This window comes from Furipterus horrens, unplaced genomic scaffold, assembly GCF_987537825.1.
Source record: "Furipterus horrens unplaced genomic scaffold, mFurHor1.1.pri manual_scaffold_5, whole genome shotgun sequence".
NCBI lineage: Eukaryota > Metazoa > Chordata > Mammalia > Chiroptera > Furipteridae > Furipterus > Furipterus horrens.
The window spans coordinates 78,688,870-78,711,612 of record NW_028327175.1 but is presented as its reverse complement, the minus strand read 5'-3'; the positions used below and the strand labels follow the sequence as shown (position 1 = coordinate 78,711,612).

At 33.8% G+C, this 22,743-nt stretch overlaps 1 protein-coding gene across 1 annotated transcript in view; it reads right to left on the bottom strand.

Annotated features, from left to right (window-relative positions):
* YTHDC2 (YTH N6-methyladenosine RNA binding protein C2) overlaps positions 1 to 22,743 on the bottom strand; it is a 70,798-nt gene that overhangs the window by 40,065 nt on the left and 7,990 nt on the right. The window contains exons 3-10 of the mRNA XM_090276593.1: positions 20,394 to 20,590; positions 18,854 to 19,053; positions 14,699 to 14,865; positions 13,619 to 13,721; positions 12,338 to 12,494; positions 9,226 to 9,333; positions 7,666 to 7,814; positions 6,172 to 6,307 (exon numbers count right to left, since the gene is read on the bottom strand). Coding sequence (XP_090132719.1) covers positions 6,172 to 6,307; positions 7,666 to 7,814; positions 9,226 to 9,333; positions 12,338 to 12,494; positions 13,619 to 13,721; positions 14,699 to 14,865; positions 18,854 to 19,053; positions 20,394 to 20,590 — 1,217 coding nt within the window. The remainder of the gene's footprint in view (positions 1 to 6,171; positions 6,308 to 7,665; positions 7,815 to 9,225; positions 9,334 to 12,337; positions 12,495 to 13,618; positions 13,722 to 14,698; positions 14,866 to 18,853; positions 19,054 to 20,393; positions 20,591 to 22,743) is intronic.

The window sequence follows — 22,743 nt, the reverse complement described above, 5'->3', positions numbered from 1 at the left end:
AACCAATTATGCATCTTAATCCCTGCACCATTTCCCCATTTCTCCCCCTTCCCCCTCCCAGCTGATAACCCTTCAAATGATCCCTATGTCTATGATTATGTTTCTATTCTGGTTTGCTTAGTTGGATTTTGTTTTTATTTTTTAGATTCAGTTGTTGATAGTTGTGAGTTTGTTGTCATTTTAATGTTCATAGTTCTTATCTTCTTTTTCTTAAATAAGTCCCTTTAACATTTCATATAATAATGGCTTGGTGAAGATGAACTCCTTTAGCTTTACGTTGTCTGGGAAGCACTTCATCAGCCCTTCCATTCCAAATGATAGCTGTGCTGGATTGAGTAATCTTAGTTATAGGTCCTTGCTTTTCATCACATTGAATACTACTTGCCAGCCTCTTCTTGCCTACAAAGGTTATTTTTGAGAAATCAGCTCATAGTCTTATAGGCACCCCTTTGCAGGCAACTCTCTGCTTTTGTCTTGCTGCTTTTAAGATTCTCTCTTTATCTTAAACCTTTGGCATTTTAATGATGATGTGTCTTGGTGTGGTCTTCTTTGGGTCTAGCTTGTTTGGGACTCTCTGTGTTTCTTGGACTTCTATGTCTATTTCCTTCGCCAAATTTGGGGCATTTTCCTTCATGACTTTTTCACATAAGCTTTCAATTTCTTGCTCCTCCTCTTCTCCTTGTGGCACCCCTATGATTCAGATGTTGGCACATTTGAAGTTGTCCCAGAGGTTCCTAAGCCTCTCCTCATTTTTTTCAATTCTCATTTCCTCATTCTGTACTGATTGAATGTTTCTTTTTTCTTCTTTATATTCCAAATCAGTTATTTGAACCCTGGTTTCCTTCCCTTCACCATTGATTTTGTTGGATTTTCCTTCATTTCATTTAACATAGCCTTCACCTCTTCCCTTATGCGTTTGCCATACTCAAGCATATCTGTCAAGCCTGTGAGCATCTTTATCACCAATGTTTTGAACTCTGTGTCTCTTAGGTTGGCTATCTCTTCATCGCTTAGTTTTCCCACTGGAACCTTGATCCGTTCCCCCTTTTGGGCCACACTTCTATGTCTCCTCATCTTGACAGGTTCCTGTGTTTATCTGCCTCTGTGTCTTAGGTAGAGCTGTTGCTCCTGTTACGTTGTAAAGGGCGGAGCCTTAGGTATTCATCAGTATGGGCGATCCATTTCACCACCTTGTGGTGCTGTATGTGAGCAAGGGGTTTGAGAGGGATCAACGCTGCTTGCTCGGCACTTGCTCCTTTTCCTGGCACTTCTCCCATTTTCGTATGAGACTGGCACCTCTCTAGCTGTTGCCCTGGCCATCATTCCCAGAGTAGGTGGGTTTGTGGATATTCTAGGACCATGGGGGCCCTCTAAACAAATGTACTCTGCTGAGAGACTGGCAGTTTCTTCCTCCACCCCAACACCCATCAGTTTGCACAGTCAGAAGCAATAAGGCTTTATTTTCCCCAGCGCTGGAACCATGAGCTCTGTGGTGTAGTCTGGTGCTAGGAGTGCTTCCAAGGTGTCCCTCCGTACTTAAAAAACATGTTACTGCGCTTTCCACCAGCTTGTTGCTCCCGCTGCTGCCGTCACCACACCACATCCTCTTCACCCCGGCTCCGCGCTGCCTACCTGTCTGGAGGAGTACTTCTTTATATCTTTGTTTGTTGGACTTCCATGCAGCTCAATTTTCTGGAACTTCTGATTGCCTCTAGTTTTGAGGTAGCTGTAGTCTTTTTTAGTTGTGGAGGGAGACGCAGCATGTCTCTAGGCCTCCATCTTGGCCAGAAGTCTAAATCAATCGTTCTTATGGTGGGGGAAAGAGACTCTTAAGAGATGCATTTTAAAGATGTCTGCAAAGATTATGATCTGTACTCACTATATGAGAATTACTGCTTCAACTAAATATTCAATTAATAGGCTTGGAGAACAGAACTAAAATGTGTATATTTTGAGCTGAAGGGTATGAATAAGTATGGGTGTTTAAAAATATCCAAAAATTCTTTAATACTCCTCCCTTCCAGAGGTAGAGCCTAATTCCCTTCTCATTGAGTATGAGCTGGACTAAGTGACTCAGTCTAACAAAGTGATGGCATGCAACTTTGAAGACTAAGTCATAAATGGTATCTACAGATTCCTGCTTGCTATTTCTTCATCTCTTTTGAATCACTCACTGGGAGAAGCCAGCTGCCATATCCTAGGGACACTAAGACAGCCCTATGGAGAGCTCCAGATGGCAAGGAACTGCAACCTTTCTGTCAATAGCAGAGATGAACTGAGGGCTCTTGCCAATAGCCATGTGAATGAGCCTTCTTAGAAGCAAATCCTCCAGCTCCAGTAACCCTTCAGGTGACCAAAGCCCCTGACAACAGTTTCACACTATTTCATGAATGAATAGGAGCCACACCACTCTCAGATCCTTGACTCTAGGAAACTTGGTGAGATCAATGTTAGCAACAGATGAGCAGCAGAGTGAGCATGACAGAGAACACCTGGTCTTACTAAACCAGTGAATTAAAGACCTTCATTTCTTTCTTAAGAGGTTTATTAGATGAGTAGATGTGTAGAATTATAACCACTTGAAAAACCATACCCATATTTTGATCTAAAGCCTCTTGCTTTAGGTCAAAATGCTTGATCATTGGCCCAGGTCTCTCAAGTTCATAAATATATACTCGATAACAATTAGAACTACAAAAAATTGTTAAGCAGAAACAAATGGCCAAATCTCCTTGAGATTTAAAAGGAATAAATAGGATGTCTTAAGCTTAAAAAATTCAAAACTACAAGTAAATTATGGAGGGATAATCACATGTTTAAAAAAACTCAGTGCCCATCTGTAGATGAGTGGATTAAAAAACTGTGGTACATTTACACAATGGAATACTATGCAGCAGAAAAAAAGAAGGAACTCCTGCCATTTGCAACAACATGGATGGAACTAGAGAAAATTATGCTTAGCAAAATAAGCCAGGCAATGAAAGACAAATACCATATGATATCACCTAATACCGGAGACTAATGAACAACACAAACAAATGAGCAAAATTGAACCAGAGGCATGTAAACAAGGAATAGAGTAACAGTTATCAGGGGGCAGGGGGGAAGGGAGAGAAGGAGGGTAAGTAGGGGAAGGGTTTAGTAAAGGAACTGGTATAAATAACCCATGTACATGGACAATGGGGTGGAGATTGTGGGAGAAGGGGTGGGCTGGGTGGGGGGAGAAGCAATTGGGGAAAAAATGGGACAACTGTAATAGAAAAACAATAAAAATTTAAAAATTTTAAAATAATAACTATAAGTTTCAAAGACATGAAGCAATATGACAAATATGGTTGCCAAAGAGCACACTGACTACAGGCCAAATTACTATAAGTAAAAAGTAGAAGTTTTTAGATTGATAGACCTACTCTACCTGAAGCTGATCACTAAGAGATTATCACTCAGGACTGGACACCATGCTTTTTAAAAGGGACAGACTAGAACACAACCAGAGGAAGTGAATGAGGACAGGAGAGGATTAGATATCATGTTATGTTAAAGAGAAACAGTTGAAATCATACATATGGTCAACCCAGAAACAAAAGTAGGAGAAAGAATAACTATCTTCATATATACGAAGGTCTATCAGGCATAAATACATACTAAATCTCCTCATTATCTCCCAAGAGGCAAAAAAGGGTAGAAGCTAGATAGGCAGATTTCACTTTAAAAGATATTTTTAAAAAATTAACAATTAAAACAAATCAAATTTGAAAAGAAAATGTCATTAAGAAAAATAGTAAGCTTTCTATCACTAAACATGGTCAAACAGATAATCATCTGGTAGAATATTTAAAATTAAATTATTATTCAAGATATATTGAATATTACGTGCTTACACAAACAGTATTTTTGATCCATGACTAAGAATCTGTAGATGCATAAGGCCAACTATACACATCGTTCTATGCCACTTTATACAATGTAGTTACATATTAGCGGATTTTGGTTTGTGAGGGGGGTCCTAGAACCAATAACCCAAGGATACTGAGAAACTGTACTTAAGTTTCTGGGGAGTCAAAAGTTATACACACAATTTTCAAATGCATGGGGTGGGGGGAGTCTGCATTCCTAACCCTGTGTTGTTCAAGGGTCAACTGTACAATAAAGAATAATAAAGCAGAGTAAGAAGGCATAGTTAGAAAAGGGTGCAATTTTAGTAAAATGATCATAAAAGGCCTCTCTGAGAAGTCACTATCTAATTAGAGACCTAAATGAAACAGACATTGGGTCATATGAGTATCTGTGGGAACAGGATTCCAGGCACAGAAAACAAAACAAAAGGCCAAAGATGGGAATGGGCCAGCATATATGAAGGTAAGGGTGGTTAAAGCAAAGTGAACAAGGAAAAGATGAGTAGAAAATGAAATCAAAAAGGGAGCCAGAGACCATATCAGGGAAAGGTCTTTGATTTTTATTCAAAATGTAATTGAATGCTATGGAAGGGTAGAGAACAAGAATTGGCATGACCCAATTCCTTTTTGAAAGGATCAATCTGATTGTTCTCTGGGAAAGAAACTGTAATAACGTAAGAAGAGAAGCAGTTACTAGGCTACTGTAATAGTCCAGGAAAGAAATGTTGGCTTGTACTAGGATGGCAGCAGTAGGGGAAATGCAATGTAGTCAGATTTGGGTTTATTTAGAAGGTAAAGCTAAGAAGATTTTTTAATGGATTGTATATGGGGTGTGAGAGCAAAGTTAAGGATGATTTTGTTTTGTTGGCTTAGCAACTAGGTGAATGATAGTACCCTAGGTTCAGATTCAGGTGGTCTGGGATGGCCAGGCACCTGCATTCTTAAAAAGGTCTACAATTGATTATGAATACTAATGAAATACTAAGGAAAGAAAAGGTTTAGAGGGAGATAGGTGAGGAGGGAATCAAAAGTCATTTGGGGCATATCCAGGTTTTTTCAAAAGACTGGACATATATTAAGTGAAGAGTAGGGGAGGTCAGAACTGGAGACATAAAACTAGGAGTCATTTTAAATAAATATATAAAGTTATGACTAGATGAGATCCACATAGTGCGTGAGTATAAAAAGAAGGATGGTCTAAGGCCTGGGACATTTCATATTTATAGGTCAAGAAAAAGAGGAAAACCCTCCCAAGGAAACCAAGAAGTTCCAACCAGGAAGATGAGAAGAAAATAAATCGTGTGGAATATCAGAAGTTAATTAAAGGAAATGTTTCAAGAAGGGAGCGATCAATAATAATTATAATAATAATGCTGAGAAGTTTAGGTAAAGGAACATCTAAATCCTTTCCATAAATCCTTTCTATGAATGTTTATTCTATCATTTGCTGAGAAGCCTTCAGGTTTCTGAAACTCGGCTCTGGTTGCCAATATCCACTATAATCAACTAACAACAGGGTAACTCACTAATGAAAACATGTCACATGACATACAGCAGTTACCTGTGAATTAAAATTTAAGCTTATATAACTGATGTTATACTAAAATTCTCCATTCATTTAATTAAAAACCTAGAGCATCCCTGACCATTGTGGCTCAGTTGATTAGAGCGGTGTCCCACAGACCAAAAGGTCATGGGTTTGATTCCTGGTCAGGGCACATACCCAGGTTGCGGGTTCAATCTCTGGTTGAGGTGCTTAAGAGAAGGCAACCAATCAATGTTTCTCACATCGATGTTTATCTCTCTGTCACTCACCTATTTGCTTTCCCACTCTCTAAAAAGCAATGAAAAAATAAAAATCCTCGAGTGAGTATAAAAAATAAAATCTAGAACAAAGTTAACTATTTTTTCTTTTTTTGAAATCAGAAATCTTTTAGAAAATCCAAGCTATTCCCCTAAGGGTCGGGGGGGTGGTGGTTATATTTATGTGCATAACACACATACATAAAAATACTTTTACACATAAAATTGGCATACACTCACAAACCTCACTGAATTATTTTAGTACAACTAGGTTAAAAATCCCTATTTACACAATATTTACTTATTGTAGTAATAAGAAGATCCTGATATGTGCATGTGAATATGTGTCCCCAATAAACAAATTATTAGTTATGAATAAAAAAAATGTAATACATACATTTTGAATTAAACTCAATTTTCAGCATAAGTAACTATGAGAGTAATAAAAAATTTTTAAATAAATTACACTTACCACTAACATTTTCAGTTAAAATAAGGTGAAAAACCTGAGCAAAGGCCTCAACATCTTTATGTAGCCATATGTCAGAAAGACAAGCATCCATTTCTTTTATTAACCATGGCTCAAGGCAATTCACATCTTTTTCTGTCTTTAAAAAACAAAAAAAAAATGCAAAGGTTATAAATTACCTAACAGCTTAACCTTTGCTTGCAAAGAACGTGAGATGGCCGTAATGGTCACAAGAACTATTAACCATGATATTACTGCACAGGCTTCAACATAAAAGTTTCTCATCTGATCACAAACATCATCACTCATAACACTATACCCTGTTCTTATTTTCATCTTTCATCTGAGAATAAGAACATTTGCCAACCAAAGATTACAATCTCGTCAAAATATTAATTAAGTGTGCTTCTGATAGGATGTTACTAAATGTACATCAGAGGGACCATCATCTGGAGCTTTTCAACACTAATGCCAGGTTCCACCTCAGAACAAGTGTATTGAATCTCTGGTGATGGAGGCCAGATTACACAGGTCTTGAAAGTTCCCTAGATGATGATAGTGTGTAACCAGGCTTAAGAACAACTAATAATAAAAATGCTGTTCATTGAACCAAATGAATGTTCCCTACACTAAAACAACAATTTTAAACATTCTTTAAAGCCATTTTTAAAAACTTATGTGTAGTTCACCTGGATACATTAAAACTCTAAATACTGGTAGAAAACTGCAAGCCTATCTGCAGTATACACCTTCTCGTACTCAAACAGTAAGTTAAATTCTTTTTCTAAAACGTGCATAGTCCCAGAAATATCCTGAATCACATGAATCAACAATGTCTTTTAAAGAATTCCAAACTAGAATCAAAGACCAGAAGGGTACTAGGAAATCAGCTACTTCCAGTTTTCAAACAGACTTTGTGGAGGCCCCCCCTGGGGGTGGGAATGAAGAGTAATGGATGACCAAGCAGGGCTTCTACAAATTATTTCTCTTATCAAAGATTTTGTGGCAAAATAGGAAACATACAGGAGAAGAGAAGAAGAACTTGATTTGATCTATAGTAGATAATTGATTTTATAAAGTCACATAGCTGTTTGGTAGTGAAAACAACATCTGTACTGATGATCTGCTCTAAAACCAACAACCTTTTCTCAATTTTCTCCTACATTAGCATGTCTTCCATTGTTTAGCTCTTAGGCTTTTAAGCCTTCGAGATGATAAAATACCAAGCAGTAAAAATGTATATGCTAATATCTGTAACTATTTTCTTCAAAAAATTGAGAAAATATTGAAATAAAGTTAGAATGAAACAATAAAAAATACTGCATTATTTGAAAGAAAAGTGTGTTAGAAAGTCATTCTGAAAAATGTGTTGTAGCCTAAAATAAACTAAAAGAATTACACTTTACTAATGCAGTAAAATATTATAATCTCCTAAAATGTTCTTTACACTACATAATTTTCACTCAAAACACCAGTGCGAAACCAGTGAGGTCTTACCAACTGACTGAAAACAGCATCACCGCCGTCATCCAATAAATCATACTCTTCAGTCACATTTGGAACAGTTCTCTGCCTCTGAGATTTGTGCTTCAAAGAATTCTCTTGAGCCGAATACCATTCTGTAAGTGTGGTTTGTTGTTTCTCTTCTAAATTAATTACCAAAGAATAAATAAATCTTTGCTTTTTGAAATATATTCCTTTGTTTTAAAACCTGAATGAATCTGAAAATACTTAAAAGTTGGCCTTATTTAAAATAAATTAGCACTTATATTTTCACTTAAAATAAGGTGAAAAACTTGAGCAAAGACATCAACATCTTTATGCAATCATATGTCAGAAAGACAAGCATCTATTTCCTTTATTAACCATGGTTATTTTTAAAATATATTAATTAGCAACATTTAATAAAATGTGTTATGCTGAACCATAAGGACACATGAAACTGCTTAAAAACCTCATATACTTATCTGTTAGTAAAATGTTTACTTCTAGTCCATAATTCAAAGAACAGTATTTTGGCCATACGATAAATACTGTTTAAATCAATGACTTAAATTCATGTAGTGCTTTGTAGAAAACCATTTATTGAACTTCTGCCATCATGCTAGTTGTTTGAGATATAAAAAGTTATATGCAATTTTTGTGTTCAAAGATTTCAAGATCTAGAAGTTTTATACTTAACATATTAGTGATTTGGCACAACTAATTGCTTTATCAAGTGGAAAATCCAAAGTTAAGATATTTATCCAAGGTCATACAGACAAAACAATAGAATCCAAGCTCAAAGCCAAATCTCCCATCATAAATAATATAGTTAAAAATAAGTAAAAAGAATCTAACCCTAATCTGATGTCATGATAAGAAATGTATTAATAGGCAAATAATCCTAAAATCAAAGTACAGAAGCAATTCATAACAATATCAAGATTTGAAAACCTTCACATTTGTATCAAAATGAGTTCCCTCCGTCAAGCTCCCTACTCTTGTCACGAGACATGCTGTGGCACATCATATGTAAGGCAGCACATACTCTTCTCCCTACTTAAAACAGTATATGAAATTTGGATATAGATACACAACCTCCTCAATTCTGGCATCCACTTTCTGTTTTTTAAAATTTTTATTTAACTAATTTATTTTTCTTTAATTTATTGGGGTGGCATTGGTTAATAAAATTATATAGGTTCAGGTATACAATTCTATAACACATCATCTGTATATTGCACTGCATGTTCACAACCACAAGTCAAGTCTCCTTCATCACCCTTTGTACCCCTATACCCTCTCCTACCTCCCTCCCCTCAACCCCCTTTCCCTCTGGCAATCCCCATACTGTCATCTACTTTCAATTTCTCACTATAGATTACAACTGCTGGGCATAAACCAGAATGTAAAAGGTCCATTTGGGACAGTATTTTAATATAATGCTACATAATTATACACAAGAGAGAAACACTTTCAACTGTCCTTGTACCTCCACAGTATAATACTGGAGTATTCTAAAAAGTCAATAAGAATAGTAATTTTCTTTTTATATGCATTTGATGAAAAGTTTACCTCGCTGTTTTTCCTTTTTGTATTTTAACATTTCTTTGTTTGTATATCCAGTAGTTCTTAAAATATCTTCCAGAAACATTTCTTTTACTTCAAATGGTCTTCCCTGTACTAAATAATAGAAATTTTAAAAAATAGTTATTGTATCTCAGAAATAATTCACATAAAACCATGAGAATTCCAAGTTAATGAACATGAGTGTAAAATCCAAAAGCAGTCCTATAGGTCAAGTGATCCTCATGGTATTGTCCTTTAAATATAATTTTGATCTTTATTTTAAAAAACTGTTCATATACTTGTTTTTCCCAATGTTTACTCTCTACTTATCACATGTCTGGCATCATGCTAGGCACCAGAAATACAAATGATAAGCAGAAACAGAGCTACCTCCTGACCTCTTGGAGCTTGCAAGTTAGCAGAGGATACAGACATTAATCCAATAATTCAGAATATAAATTTTAAAATAGGTTATGAAAAGTCCTATCAAAGAAAAGTACAAGATACCATTACAGTACTTAATAAGTGGGTGGGGAATTTACTGAGTCAAGAAAAGCATCCTCACTGAGAAAATGGGGACCAAGAGAAGGGGGGTAAATAAAATAAGTAAGCTATATAGAAAAACACAGCACAAGCAAAGACGCTATTGTGGGAAACAGTATGCTGTTTTCAAAAAACTAAGAAACCAGAGGGGAGGAGGGTATAAGGGGAATAAAAAGAAACCTAAAAGACCAACCTAGTTTCAAGCTAGTTGGAACATAGTAGGAGAGGGGGAATAGAGAGCAAATTATAGTTGAAGATGAAGCAGGAGAAATAGGTAAGTCTTATTTAAGGGTTAGGTCTTTATCCTGCGGTTATGGTCATTCAAAGTTTCAAGCTCAGGAGAATGTTCAACATCATTGGAATTCCAGTTCAGAAAAGACCACTCTGACTACACCATGAAGAATGGATTTAAAAGAGAGCAGAGTAGATGAACAGACCAAGTAGAAACTATTCCAGCAGTTCAGGTAAAAGAGGATACCTTGAACAAGACTGGTGACAGTAAAAATGGGAAAAACACAGACTCAAGAGACAGTCAGTAACTAAAACCCAAAGAATTCAGCATTAGAGTGAATATGGAGGAATGATTAGGAGGAATGATAGGGAAGTATCAATCACAGTTCTTGGGTTTCTGGCTTATAAGACTGGATAGATGATTATGTTATTCCCAAAGGTAACAAGGAAAATTGAAAAAGGAGCAGGTTAGTTAGCTGGTGGGAGTTGGGGTTTGGTTTCTGACATGTCAATTGTGAGGTGCCAAAATTAGTTTTCAATTAGCAGATGGATAAATTTCATGCGCTTTATCACCCAAGAACATTATGAGAAGAAAAATTTACAGATTTGTGACTTAGGTGACTAGGTCGATGGTATGATTACTCAAAACAGGCAACATAAGAAAAGACTTTGTAGAAACATTAAGTATTCAGTTTGGGGCATGTTACAAGTGAGCTGCTTATACGATATCTTAAGTCCAAAGTTCTGGAGAACAGTCTGAACTGGAGAGAACAGCCTGAGCTGGAAATAAAGATTCAGGAGTCATTGGTCTGAAAAATAAAGTAGAAGCCAAGGAAGGGCATGAATGAGAACTTGCAGGGCAACTGCATCTCCAGTACCTTGCAGAGTGCAGCGCAGAGCAGAAAAGAGGAGGAAAAACAAAGAAATGAAGGAAGAAAGGGAAAGTTAAGTGAGGAATTTAAAAAGATGTATCAAGGCAATAATCCTGGAAAATACCAATATTTAAGCACCATGCAAAAGAGGAAACCCACAAAGGAGAACACAAAATGAAGTGTAAGTTATAACATTTACTGAGACTCAGAAGGTAATGTTGTTAAATAAATTATGGGATCTGAGCATTTCATACACAAAAATGGGGGGACTAATCATGAAAATGCCACAGAAAATTTAATTAAGATTTTTGTGTAAAATATGAACAGTAGGCTTGGCAATTAGTGTCAAAACAATAATGGTAAGAATACACAAATGAATAGCCCTATCCACTGTAGAAATGTGAATTATTTCAGACTCATGAAAAAATAAAATGGCAAAACCTGTTAAAATTAAACATAGATACATTCCTTTACTCAACAAGTTCATTTTCAGAAATGTATCCTTAGAAATAAGAGCACTGGTATATAAAGATAAACATACAAGGATGTTCATTACAATAGTGTTTATGGTGTGTGAAAGGGAGGATCTAAAACCAATCTAAATCTCCAAAAATAAAAAAATTATTGTACATTCATATTATAAAATATTAAAAATAGCTGCTTTAAAGAAATGAACTTTATCTGGAACCAATGAACTGGAGGACTGTTCATGAGGTACTCTCTTATAAATAAAACAAACTGCAAGATAATGTATGTACTCATTTTTGTAAAACCAATTTCTGTAAACCTGATAAATATGTATGGTATGTATTTGCATACCTTGTTGAGCATGGACAAGGTGAGAAAGGCTATACACTAAGCTTTAACATCAAGTAATCTCAGGAAAGTAGGACATGGAATTACCAGAGCATTGGGGCATTGTGAACTATTTCCCTACATATGTTTGTACTATATCATTGAGGTGAACACATACAACTTTTTCCATTTTTGAAGATAAATTTAATATTTTTTATTATTTTTTATGCTATTACATTGTCCCAATTTTTCCCCTTCGCCCCACTCTGTCCAGCCTAGACCCCACCTTCATAGTCAATTGCCGCACTGTTTTTTTTTTTAAAGACTGGTCACAAAACCAGTTTTGATTAAAAGAAAAGGGCGAAAGTTAAGTGGCAGCATGTTCAAAAATACATGGAAAGTAAACGAGAATGCAGACTACTCTTTCAAGGAGTCTAGTAATAAAGGGGAAGATATAAGACAGAATATCCCTTTATGACTAGAGAATTGGCCACAGAACACACTAGCAAATAGTCACAGATGAAAAAGGATGAAAATATAGAGCAATAACTAAGTATATCTCAGAGGAAACAGAAAATAGATGCTCTCCACTTCAGAAAATTCCCCAATTCTGATTATAATAAATATAATCACCCAAAAAGTTAAAATGCTAAAACAAATCTTGTAATTTAACTTACTATGTATCACGGGACAGCTTCCAAAATATCTTATAAAGAGATTTACATCCAAGGCAGCACTAGAAAGAATTAGTTTCAAAGTTGGGTGTTTTTGCAACAAATCCTTTAACTTTGTAAGTAAAAAGTCACTAAATCGATCCCTTTCATGTACTTCATCCTGCAGTAAACAAAATAAAACCATGGAACAGTTAAAAAAAATTACAGATGACTAAATCTTTAAAATTATGGAACTGCTGGGTTTTACACTAATTCTAATTGAATGTGGACAAGGCCAATCAATATTAGTGAAAATTTTGTGTTATGGACAATTCAGAAATAATCAGACATTAACAACCTACTATGAGTTGGTGTTTTTTATTTTTCCAGTATATAAAACCACACAAACTAAAATAAACTCTGAGTTAGTGAAGTCTAATTCAATGTCCTTTTAATGTCGTGACAAAATTTATTTAAACATGTTTCTGTTAACATCAGGGCTCAGGTGCACCCTTTGGTTTGAATACATAGAACTAATGTTTCCAAAAGCTGCTTACTGCAAGTTAATAAAAGAATCTAATTTTTTGGCACAAATTGGATAAAAGCTTATAATTCTTTAATAAGGTAGTAATCCATCTAATTTTCTTCATTACCAGCTAGTTAATTTAGCAGCTTAACCCAAAGTTAAGTGACTATAAAGTATACCTTAAGGCTGGTGAATACATATTAGTTAAAGAAGGAATCAGATGACTAATCACACAGAAAAAAGAAAACCTTCACCATTCTAGAGAACTCTTAGTATATGCATGTATTACTTTCATATATAAAAAGCATTTTGAAAAAAAATTTTTATTTATTTATTGGGGTGACATTGGTTAATAAAATTACACACATTTCAGGTATACAATTCTACAATACATCATCTGTATACTATACTGTGTGTTTATCTTCCCAAGTCAAGTCTCCTTCAATCACCATTTATTCTCCACAACAACCTTCTACCTCCTCCCACCCCTCTTTCCTCTGGCAATCACCATACTGTTGTCTGTGTCCAGGACATAAAAAGCACTTTTTCAAAAACTACCTCCTTATTTTATTGTCCCTCATAAAATCTGATGGTAAGAATATCTTTATTTAATACAAAATATTTATTTCTAATCATTATAAAAATTAAAACTTGATAATTGCCTGTTCAGAAAAAAACAAATCGGTTCTCACTTATAACCTATTCTAAAAATTATATATTTATGTATTTAAGTTTTACACAATCTGAGTTAAAAATGGCAAATTCAGCAATATTCTTACCACAATAACATGTGTCACAGCTGACAGTGTACTATCTCCTGCCATCAATGTACGAAGCAATACCCCATTAGTGCAAAATGTTAGAAGTGTCTTTGGAGAAACCCTTTTTAAAAAATCAAAATAATGTGCACAATTACAAACATTATACGTATATAATTAAAACACGATCACATTAAATGCTAATCTTATAGGTACTTTAACAAATGTTAATTAAAATTACTAGCATAATAGTATATGTATGCTTTATTGGCAATTGATGTCAAATATTTATTTTATGCCTGACAATCTCACAAAATTTTTATTACTAACAGCCTTTTATTAATTAATTATTTTACTAAAGAACCATAAACACAGTTTTTTAAAGACATTCAATACATTTTTCTTGGGGACAAAAGTATATCATAAAAGGGATCAGCTTTTTAAACCACTATATCCAAACCATTAGAGCAAAGAAATAGAACTACTGATGAAGGAGGTACCACTAATAATAATCAGTTCAATCACTAATATTTATTGAGTGCTTACTATAAACTTTACATCAAACCTGTGCTCTGGATGCTTTTTTAAAAGATTTTATTTAATTATTTTTAGAGAGAGGGGAAGGGAGAAAGACAGGGAGAGAAACATCAATGAGTGGTTGCCTCTTGCACGCCCCCAACTGGGAACCTGGCCCGCAACCCAGGCATGTGCCCTGACTGGGAATCGAACAAACAATCCTCTGGTACCCAGGCTGGCACTCAGTCAACTGAGCCACACTGGCCAGGGCTTGTGCTCTAGATGCTTTTATTCGTCTAGTTTTATAGATGAGAAAACTGAGGCTCAAAGACATGAAATAACTTGTACCTGATCATAAAACTATGGAATGGGATTTATATCAATGGCCCAAACTTTCTCAACTATTAATTTATTTAAAATTTCACTAAGTTTAGACATGACCTCAATGTCCTGTCATAGAATTATTATTACTTGGAGTAAATAATCACTTAACTTTTCAACTTAACACATTCTCTATATTTAGTGAAATAGAAACATTTACCTTTTCTAATGATAAAAGATGGGCTACAGATGAACTGTCCTTACCTGCTTTCTAATCGTATCTGATACCCAATTGTTTGACCAATCCTTTCTCTTCTCTCTGCAGCAACTCTTTCAGCAACAGCAATAGCTGCTAATCGTCTTGGTTGAGTACAAAATATACGGCAGGGGATACCATTTTTAAAGCAATCATCTAATAAGAACTGAGGAATCTGAAACACAAGTTTTAAAGTACTATAAAATGACATGATTATATTCCCAGATAACTCAATTCTGCAACATGTCCAAATATAATCATAAAATCAGCAACTTTCATGTAACTGCTAATAATCAGCTAGAAAATGTACTGTATTTTTCGCTCCATAAGATGCATTTTTTTTTCCCCAAAAGTGGGGGGGAAATGTCTGTGTGCCTTATGGAGCAAATATTGTGTCACAGATTGTGACGTGTATTACCTGACCTGTCAGTGGTGGCAACAGCTGTTAGAAGAGAAAGCGGTGGGTCCACGCAAAACCCCTGGGGATGCTTACATGTCCTACTTTACTGCTGAATCTCAGGGCGTCTGGTCAGTACGAAGATAGCGAAGAAAGTGATATCAGTGATTGTCAGCAACTGAGCTTCATAAATTCTGACAGTAGCGATGATGAATTCTTGGGGTTAAGAGTATTTGAACCTTAAAGTCTCTCTTCATTTGTTAATGAGAGTGATGATGGTTCTTAATACTGCTGTTGACTGCTGTTCACTTTACATGGTTGAAATATTATTCTGTTATATTTTATTAAATATTTTAGTACACTATTTGGTTCAGAATATTTTTTTTCTTGTTTTCCTCCTCTAAACCTAGGTGCATCTTATAGTCAGGTGAATCACCAAAAATACAGTAATTTAAGATCTTGTTCAAGATCAACTTGAAATATCTTGTGGTGCCAAGAAGTAAGGACGAGGTAAAAAAGTGATGTGGAGTCAGGAACCAGCTGGAAGGAGTACTTAATAGCCAAACTGGGACAGTTGAGTAGAATGATTTTTAAATAACCAATTATAAACCATATATAAAGTAAGTATTCATGAATATATATGATAAAATTATCAAACATCAAAAATGAAACAAAGCTTATGTAAAGAGTATAAAATGCTAATGAAAAGTATAAAAGACCCAAATATATAAATAAATATGATATATTCCTGAATGGATATAATCAGTATTACAAAAATGTCAATTCTCTCCAAATTATTCTGTAAGGTCAATAAAATGACAATCAAAATCCCATTGGGGATTTTTAATACAAATAACACAAAAATAACCCCAACTGGTGAGGGTCAGTGAGTTGGGCATCATATCACAAACCAAAAGGTCACTGGTTTGATTCCCAGTCAGGGCACAAGCCTGGGTTGTGACCCATAACCCCAGTCAGGGGGCATGCAAGAGGCAACTGATCAATGTTTGTCTCCCTCTTTTTCTCCCTCCCTTCCCCTCTCTCTAAAAAACTAAAAATCTTTTTAAAAAACACAAAAATAGGCTAATACCACAATTGCAGACTCTTTTCTATAATTAAATTCAAATAGGTCAGAGATATTTAAAATTAAAAGGAAGTCTTCCCACCATTACCCCTACCAATAGTCCTCTCTAAAAAAGTAACTACTGTTAAGTTTCTTATAAACTCTTTCAGGGAAAAAAAATATTTACACAATTTAGATTATTTGTGTATATAATAAACAGGTTTGTATTCACACAAAGTTATTACTGTACACAGTTTGTAATTTGTAGATTTCACTTAACCATTTTAATAGCTGTAGCTGTGCTATAATCTAACAAATATAACTAAACTTAAGTAATTTCCTTTTTTTTAGGTTTTTTATCATTGATGTTGTTGCTTCCTATTATGAGTGCTGCAGTGAACATCTAGCTTAACATACTTTTGAAAAGCATATTCAAGTATAAAAATTGAATTTGAACAGGAAAATTTTCAAATTTCCCTCCATAACAATTTTAACTCCTAACAACAAAGCAGACAATGTTGTTTTCCCAACACCTATGCAAATAGTCGATATCATCCATTTTTTAACTTCTGCCAATCTGATAAATGAAAAATAAAATTTCATTTCTTTAACTATGAGTGACAGAAAGAGAGCATCTTTTTACACATGTCTCAACCTCTGGGTTTTTTTTTAAACTTGACTACTTTACCCAGAAGCATTAAATGTACACAAGCTAAGAAATATTTAAAAAGAAAAAATAATGATGAGGAATATTGTGCTACATACTATAAAGCTACAAAAAGCCAAAAGGTGGGATCCTGGTGCAAAAATAGAATTAAAGATACATAAAAAAAAATTCCAGAAATAGGTCCAGGTACTGTAGGAACTTAGTGTGGCTGAGTGGGTTGGGCATAGTCTTGCAAACCAGTAGGTCACCAGTTCAATTCCTGGTCAGGAAACATGCCTGGGTTGCAGGCCAGGTTCCCAGTTGGTGATGTGCAAGAGAACCAATCAATGTTTCTCCCACTCACCAACGTCTCCCTCCCTTTCTTTCTCCCTCCCTTCCCCTTTCTCTAAAAATAAATATATAAAATCTTTCTTAAGAAAAAAACAGAAACATACACCAAGTTTAGGACAATAATACAGGGAAGGAATGTGACAAGAGAATTAGAAATCTTTTACTTTCTCTAATATTTTCTATAATGTTTGAATTTTACATAATAAATATGAATAATGAAAATGAAAATTCAAAAGACAGTTAACTTCCTAATGCTACTAAAGCAATATGAAACTGGCTAATAACTTTAAATTCTATTATATTTACATTTCATAGACCAAAAACATTGGTAATTTCCCTTTAACTCCTCAAATAAGGTGCAAATATTTCTCAGGTTTAAACCTACTAGATTAATAGTTTCTTCTTGAAAACCAAAGAGCATAATATTGAATTCCTCATTAAAGTCTTAAGTATCCTTTCATATCCAGCAAAATGATATACACAATTGTAAAAATAGGCATATATAATTCCAATGTACAAATATTATTAGCAAGGACACTCAAATAATTTAAATAAAAATATATTTATTATACTTACTACAGTTTTAATAATCTCTATTCAATATATTATAATTAAAACTGCTACAATTAACAATGGCAAACCTTACTGTAATACTAAAACAATCTAAGCTATCTGGACAGATTGGACTCCATGAATTTCACTTATAAAAAGAAGTCATGCTGAAAAAAAATCTTACATATTGTCTTCAGATAAAAATTTCATCCGGTTTTTAATTATTTAGTTTTACAGGGTCAAGTTTTAGGGATAAAGAGTTACACTTCTGTGAAAATGGTTAAGTCTTACAAGTAAATAATTGTAAAATTTATAGTAACCTCTCTTACCAACTTGACTTCCCCAATGACTAAGTTTATTAAACCAACCAATATAACCAAAGGAAATCTTAAGCAATTGTCAAAAGTAAATTTATTTGTCCACAAAAGAATGTAAAATTATATTAGCTATTCTATCTGAACCTCCATCAAAGACAAAGTAATTTTCCTATTTTAACATATTAGCTTGTTAAGGAACATACCAAGAAAAGGCCATATCATTGTACCATCTTACTTCCAAACTGTCACCCTAATGAGTAAAGTGTCATGATAATAAAGTACTTTAATGCTAAACATCCAAGTCAAACTGATATTAATTCTATTGTGCAGTCAACTTTATATTAACATTTGTTGGGGTTATTATTGCTTTTAATTTAGTTATTTATAAAACACTATACTAGATACTTTATACACCTCTAAATTTCACCTTGAATAGTAGCAACTATTAGTTCATTTTTACAAACGAACACTCTGGCTCACAGAGGTTACAAAACCAGCCTAAAACTTTATACCCAATAAATGAGGAAACTGGAATTTGAACTGAAGGTCAAAGTCCATGTCCCTTCCACTGATGCCAAATCACATTCTCACCTCTGTTTAAATGAAGGTACAATATACTAGTTTAAAATAAATATTTTAAAATGTTTCCTTTCTACAAAGTCTTAAATTGTGCTCCCAGCAATAATTTACTTCTGAAATAACCATTAAAGGAACCAGAAGTTCCTTTATCTGTTTTTGTTTAAATATATGTACTATAAATTTAATAGTATACAAAAATACACAATTTCATACATAGGATAAAATACTTTTTCCTCTATAAACAACAAAAAAACAAACCTGTGTGGTCTTTCCAGAGCCAGTTTCTCCTACAATCAAAACTACTTTATTTTCCTTAATTATTTTAACAATTTCTTCTTGTTTCTCAAACACTGGCAGAGACTGCCTGAAAGAATCAAATTCGGATTCTCCTCTTTTCACTGGAATCTGAGGTATGCCATTGTTGAGTCGCCCACTTGTCTTGCTCATTTCCCGGTTTTCTTTGAAAATGAGTAAAAGGAAAAAATTTATGATCAACATTAAAGAGAAGTGTTAAAATAAAGTAAGTAATTTCTAATATAATCTCATTCAAGTGTTTCTTCTCTACTCAGTCTACATAAAGTTAGCAAGCAATGCCTTAACTATTGTACTCCTATCCTTAATATTCTTAGAGAATGTGTTACAAATTTCAGTATCAATTAGAAAACAAATCTCTCAAAAGTATTTCTGATGCATAATATTTACAAATGAACAAAAATCAATCATTCAATAACCATTAAAAATAAAACACAAATTGATATCTTAAAATGACTTTCAGGCTTGTTTCTATTAATAATGACACAGAAAATTGAAATTTTATAGTAGGAAACAATGTCCATTATATTTATAAAGTCAATTACGTACAATGTGGAAACACGTTATAAAAAAAATATCCTATATCTTTAAGTTAAACATGTAAGATTATGTGATCAAATAGAATATTTTACCTAAATATAAGGTCCTAACACTTAACAAATTTCCTAATTGAGCATTTTAGCCAACATTTAAATTTACCTAAACAGAGAGGAATAAAAAAGAGCCATGATGTGTTTATATTCTTCACATAATTCAAAATATTTTTACATGTGTGTATTTAAAACTTAAATTCCTTAATATCTAGTACCATGTGTTTTCTGTATTCTGCAAACCTACTCCCATAAACTGAAAATTATGTACATTCTGTCACTTTAGATGATAATTTTCTCACTAGGGAACTTATTTTTTCAAATAGTGAAATTACAACTTAATTTTAAAACCTAAACATATTATTTATCTACCTTTCAACAAATTAATGTTCTGAAGACTCTGGTCTGTCTCTTACCAGGAGCTAAAACCCAATTCCAAATCTTACTCATTAGCATGCCATGGCAGTATAATAAAGGAAAGCGTAGACCTTATAGTCAAATCCCAGCTCTGCAGTTTACTGGCTGGTCAAGTGGCCTTGAACAAATTATTTAACTTCTCTGAACCCCAGTTTATTCACCTGTGAGATAGAGGAAATTCTTACCTTGCAAGGACTGCTATGAAGCCCTACATAAAGAGTTTAGTATACTGCCTAACACACAGTAAGTGCTCAATAAATGGTGGCTATTACTATGACACTTAAAAAAAACTTATCTAACTTCATGACATGCCTTAACACTGCATTTCATTCAAATTTCTTTTGTCTTAATCATTTCAACAAGCTATGCAAAGTGGGAAATGTTATCTCATCTTAGTTTTTACATATAAATTTTAAATGGAAAAAGAACAAGTCATCAAATAATAAGATAAACACGGAAGCTCCCCAGAAAATACATACCAGCTTCAACTGCAAACACATTTCCTCTTTCTGTTTTAGGCAGAAGTTCAGTACGCTCTTTATTGGTGACAGGAAATCTTTGAATTAGGCTCCTAACAGCATGTTTTGTATTATGAGTCAAATTACAGGTCATCATTGCATGAGCTGTTTCTGATCCATCTTTCTTCTTCACAGTTAGGTATCTGTTTGCTCCCTTTCTGAATATTAATAAAAATCATTTATTTACTATATAGAGTCAATTTGTTCATATACGATGTATGCCTACTTAGAAAACACATCTCACACAAAACACTGAAAAAAATTCAAAATGATTTGGGAGAAGATGCTGAAAATCCCAAAAAGCTCAATTAAAGAGTGTTGTGGTGCTAGAGTGGCCACAAGACCACTTTCCAATTAAAATTTCAAAATGCTCCAAATCCAATTTTAAATAAATAAAAGTGGCTTACTTACCCACAAATGCTAAAGTTTGTCTTAGCAGACTTCATGGTATATGAAACATGAACAGTTAATTCATGGTGGGAAGCATACAGAGGGAAAAAAACGATATGAACAACAGAATCTAAAAGTGATAATAAAAAAGTTATGGTTCACTGTCCAGACAAATATATCCCACTGAATGTCTCCACAATATACTGGTAATGTCACACTCTCATGATAATCTGTTAAGAGAGCCCAATTTATCAGCTGGTCCAAGAAAGCATAAATCAGCATTACTGCTAAGTATTTTCAGACGCATATTGGGGAAAAAATTTTTTTCAAAGCTTCCAGATCTAGCCTCCAAACGTAAGGCAATGATGATTTATAATTCCAATTATTTGATATAGGTATATTTGTTTCTTCAACTGGTCCAAGACTGACCATGTTAAACACACGGGAAGTCTTCAAATGTGTTTTAAATGATTTAATAATACATGTCTGTAATATAGTTCAAAGTAGTAGTAGTAAATAGCACACCAATCTGGGTTTGAATCCCAGCTCTACCACTTACAAGGTGTGGGACTATAAGCATATTATTTAATAGATCTCAGCCTCAAATAATAATAATAATAATAGTAATAATATCTGCCTCAAAGGACTATTCATATGATTAAATAAAATAATGCATGTAAAGGGCAGTATCTGTTAAGGAGTAAGCACTAAATAAAAGAAAGCTATTTTTATAATTATAGTGAGAAAAACATTTCTTTGTTTTTAAAAAAGTTTACCCAAAATATTTGATTAAATATTCTACCATTGTTACTGTCACCCTTGTATTATAGAAAAGAGCAACATAGCCACAAATACAATGAAAATGACATGAATAATTTTCCTAATTTTTATTAATTTAAAATTTTTCAACATCTTCACTGTAAGAATGATATAAAACTGGGGATTAACCTAAAGGATTTTAGCTAAGTCTTCCAAGTGAGGCTTTCAATTTACCAAGATTTTTAATTTCTGGAATTCTTTATGAATGATAAGTTTTCTACGCTGTCATCTACTCCTTTAACTAGTGCTTAATGATGCTTAAATAATGGCATAAAGATAAAATAATTAAATTTAATCTGATCTCGAAGTTATTTCCATGGTAAATTGGAATTATTGATTCTAGAGATGATCTCTGTACATGGACCATTCTGGAACTTCAGCAGTTGCTATACACTCAATCATTCATTCCCCTTCTGTGCCACATACTTCATAAAATTTTAACTACAGAAGGCAGGAAGTATGCTAACATGAGCACTAGAACAAGAAGAGTTAGATTTGTGTTCAGCTAACAATACTCTTTCATTGTACTTTTCTGACACTGTGGACCAGTTCATTTTAAAATCTCTAATATTTCTGTTGGCTCAAAGATGCTTTCTTTTCCTTAAAAATCATCTCAGAAAACTTTTTCTAGTTTCACCTTTAACTAATTTTCTTATTCATTTATTCATTCATTCATTCATTCATCCATTCATCATATATTGAGCACCTACTGTCTGCCAGGCACTATGCTAGAAGCTGGGAATACAAAGCTGAAAAAATATACTCTTTCCTCAATAAGCCCACAACTAAAATAATGGGTCAGATTGAAACTTTCCTAATGATGAAAATGCTTAATAATAATATAGCATTTATGTATAAAAATTTTAAATAATATTATTTACATATCCATAAATATATAAATTTAAAAATGTATGTATAAAAATAACTCATATTAAGCAGGTGTGAGTACTTAGCCATTACCATCTAAAATTTACTGAATTCAGTCTAAACATGGATGATGGGGAGAAAGATAACATCAACTTGATAGTTTTTTGATGTTTTAGTAAAAGGTTTTACTTGTGGCTATTAGTGCTCGTTTCTACCACATTCAGCACCACAGTGA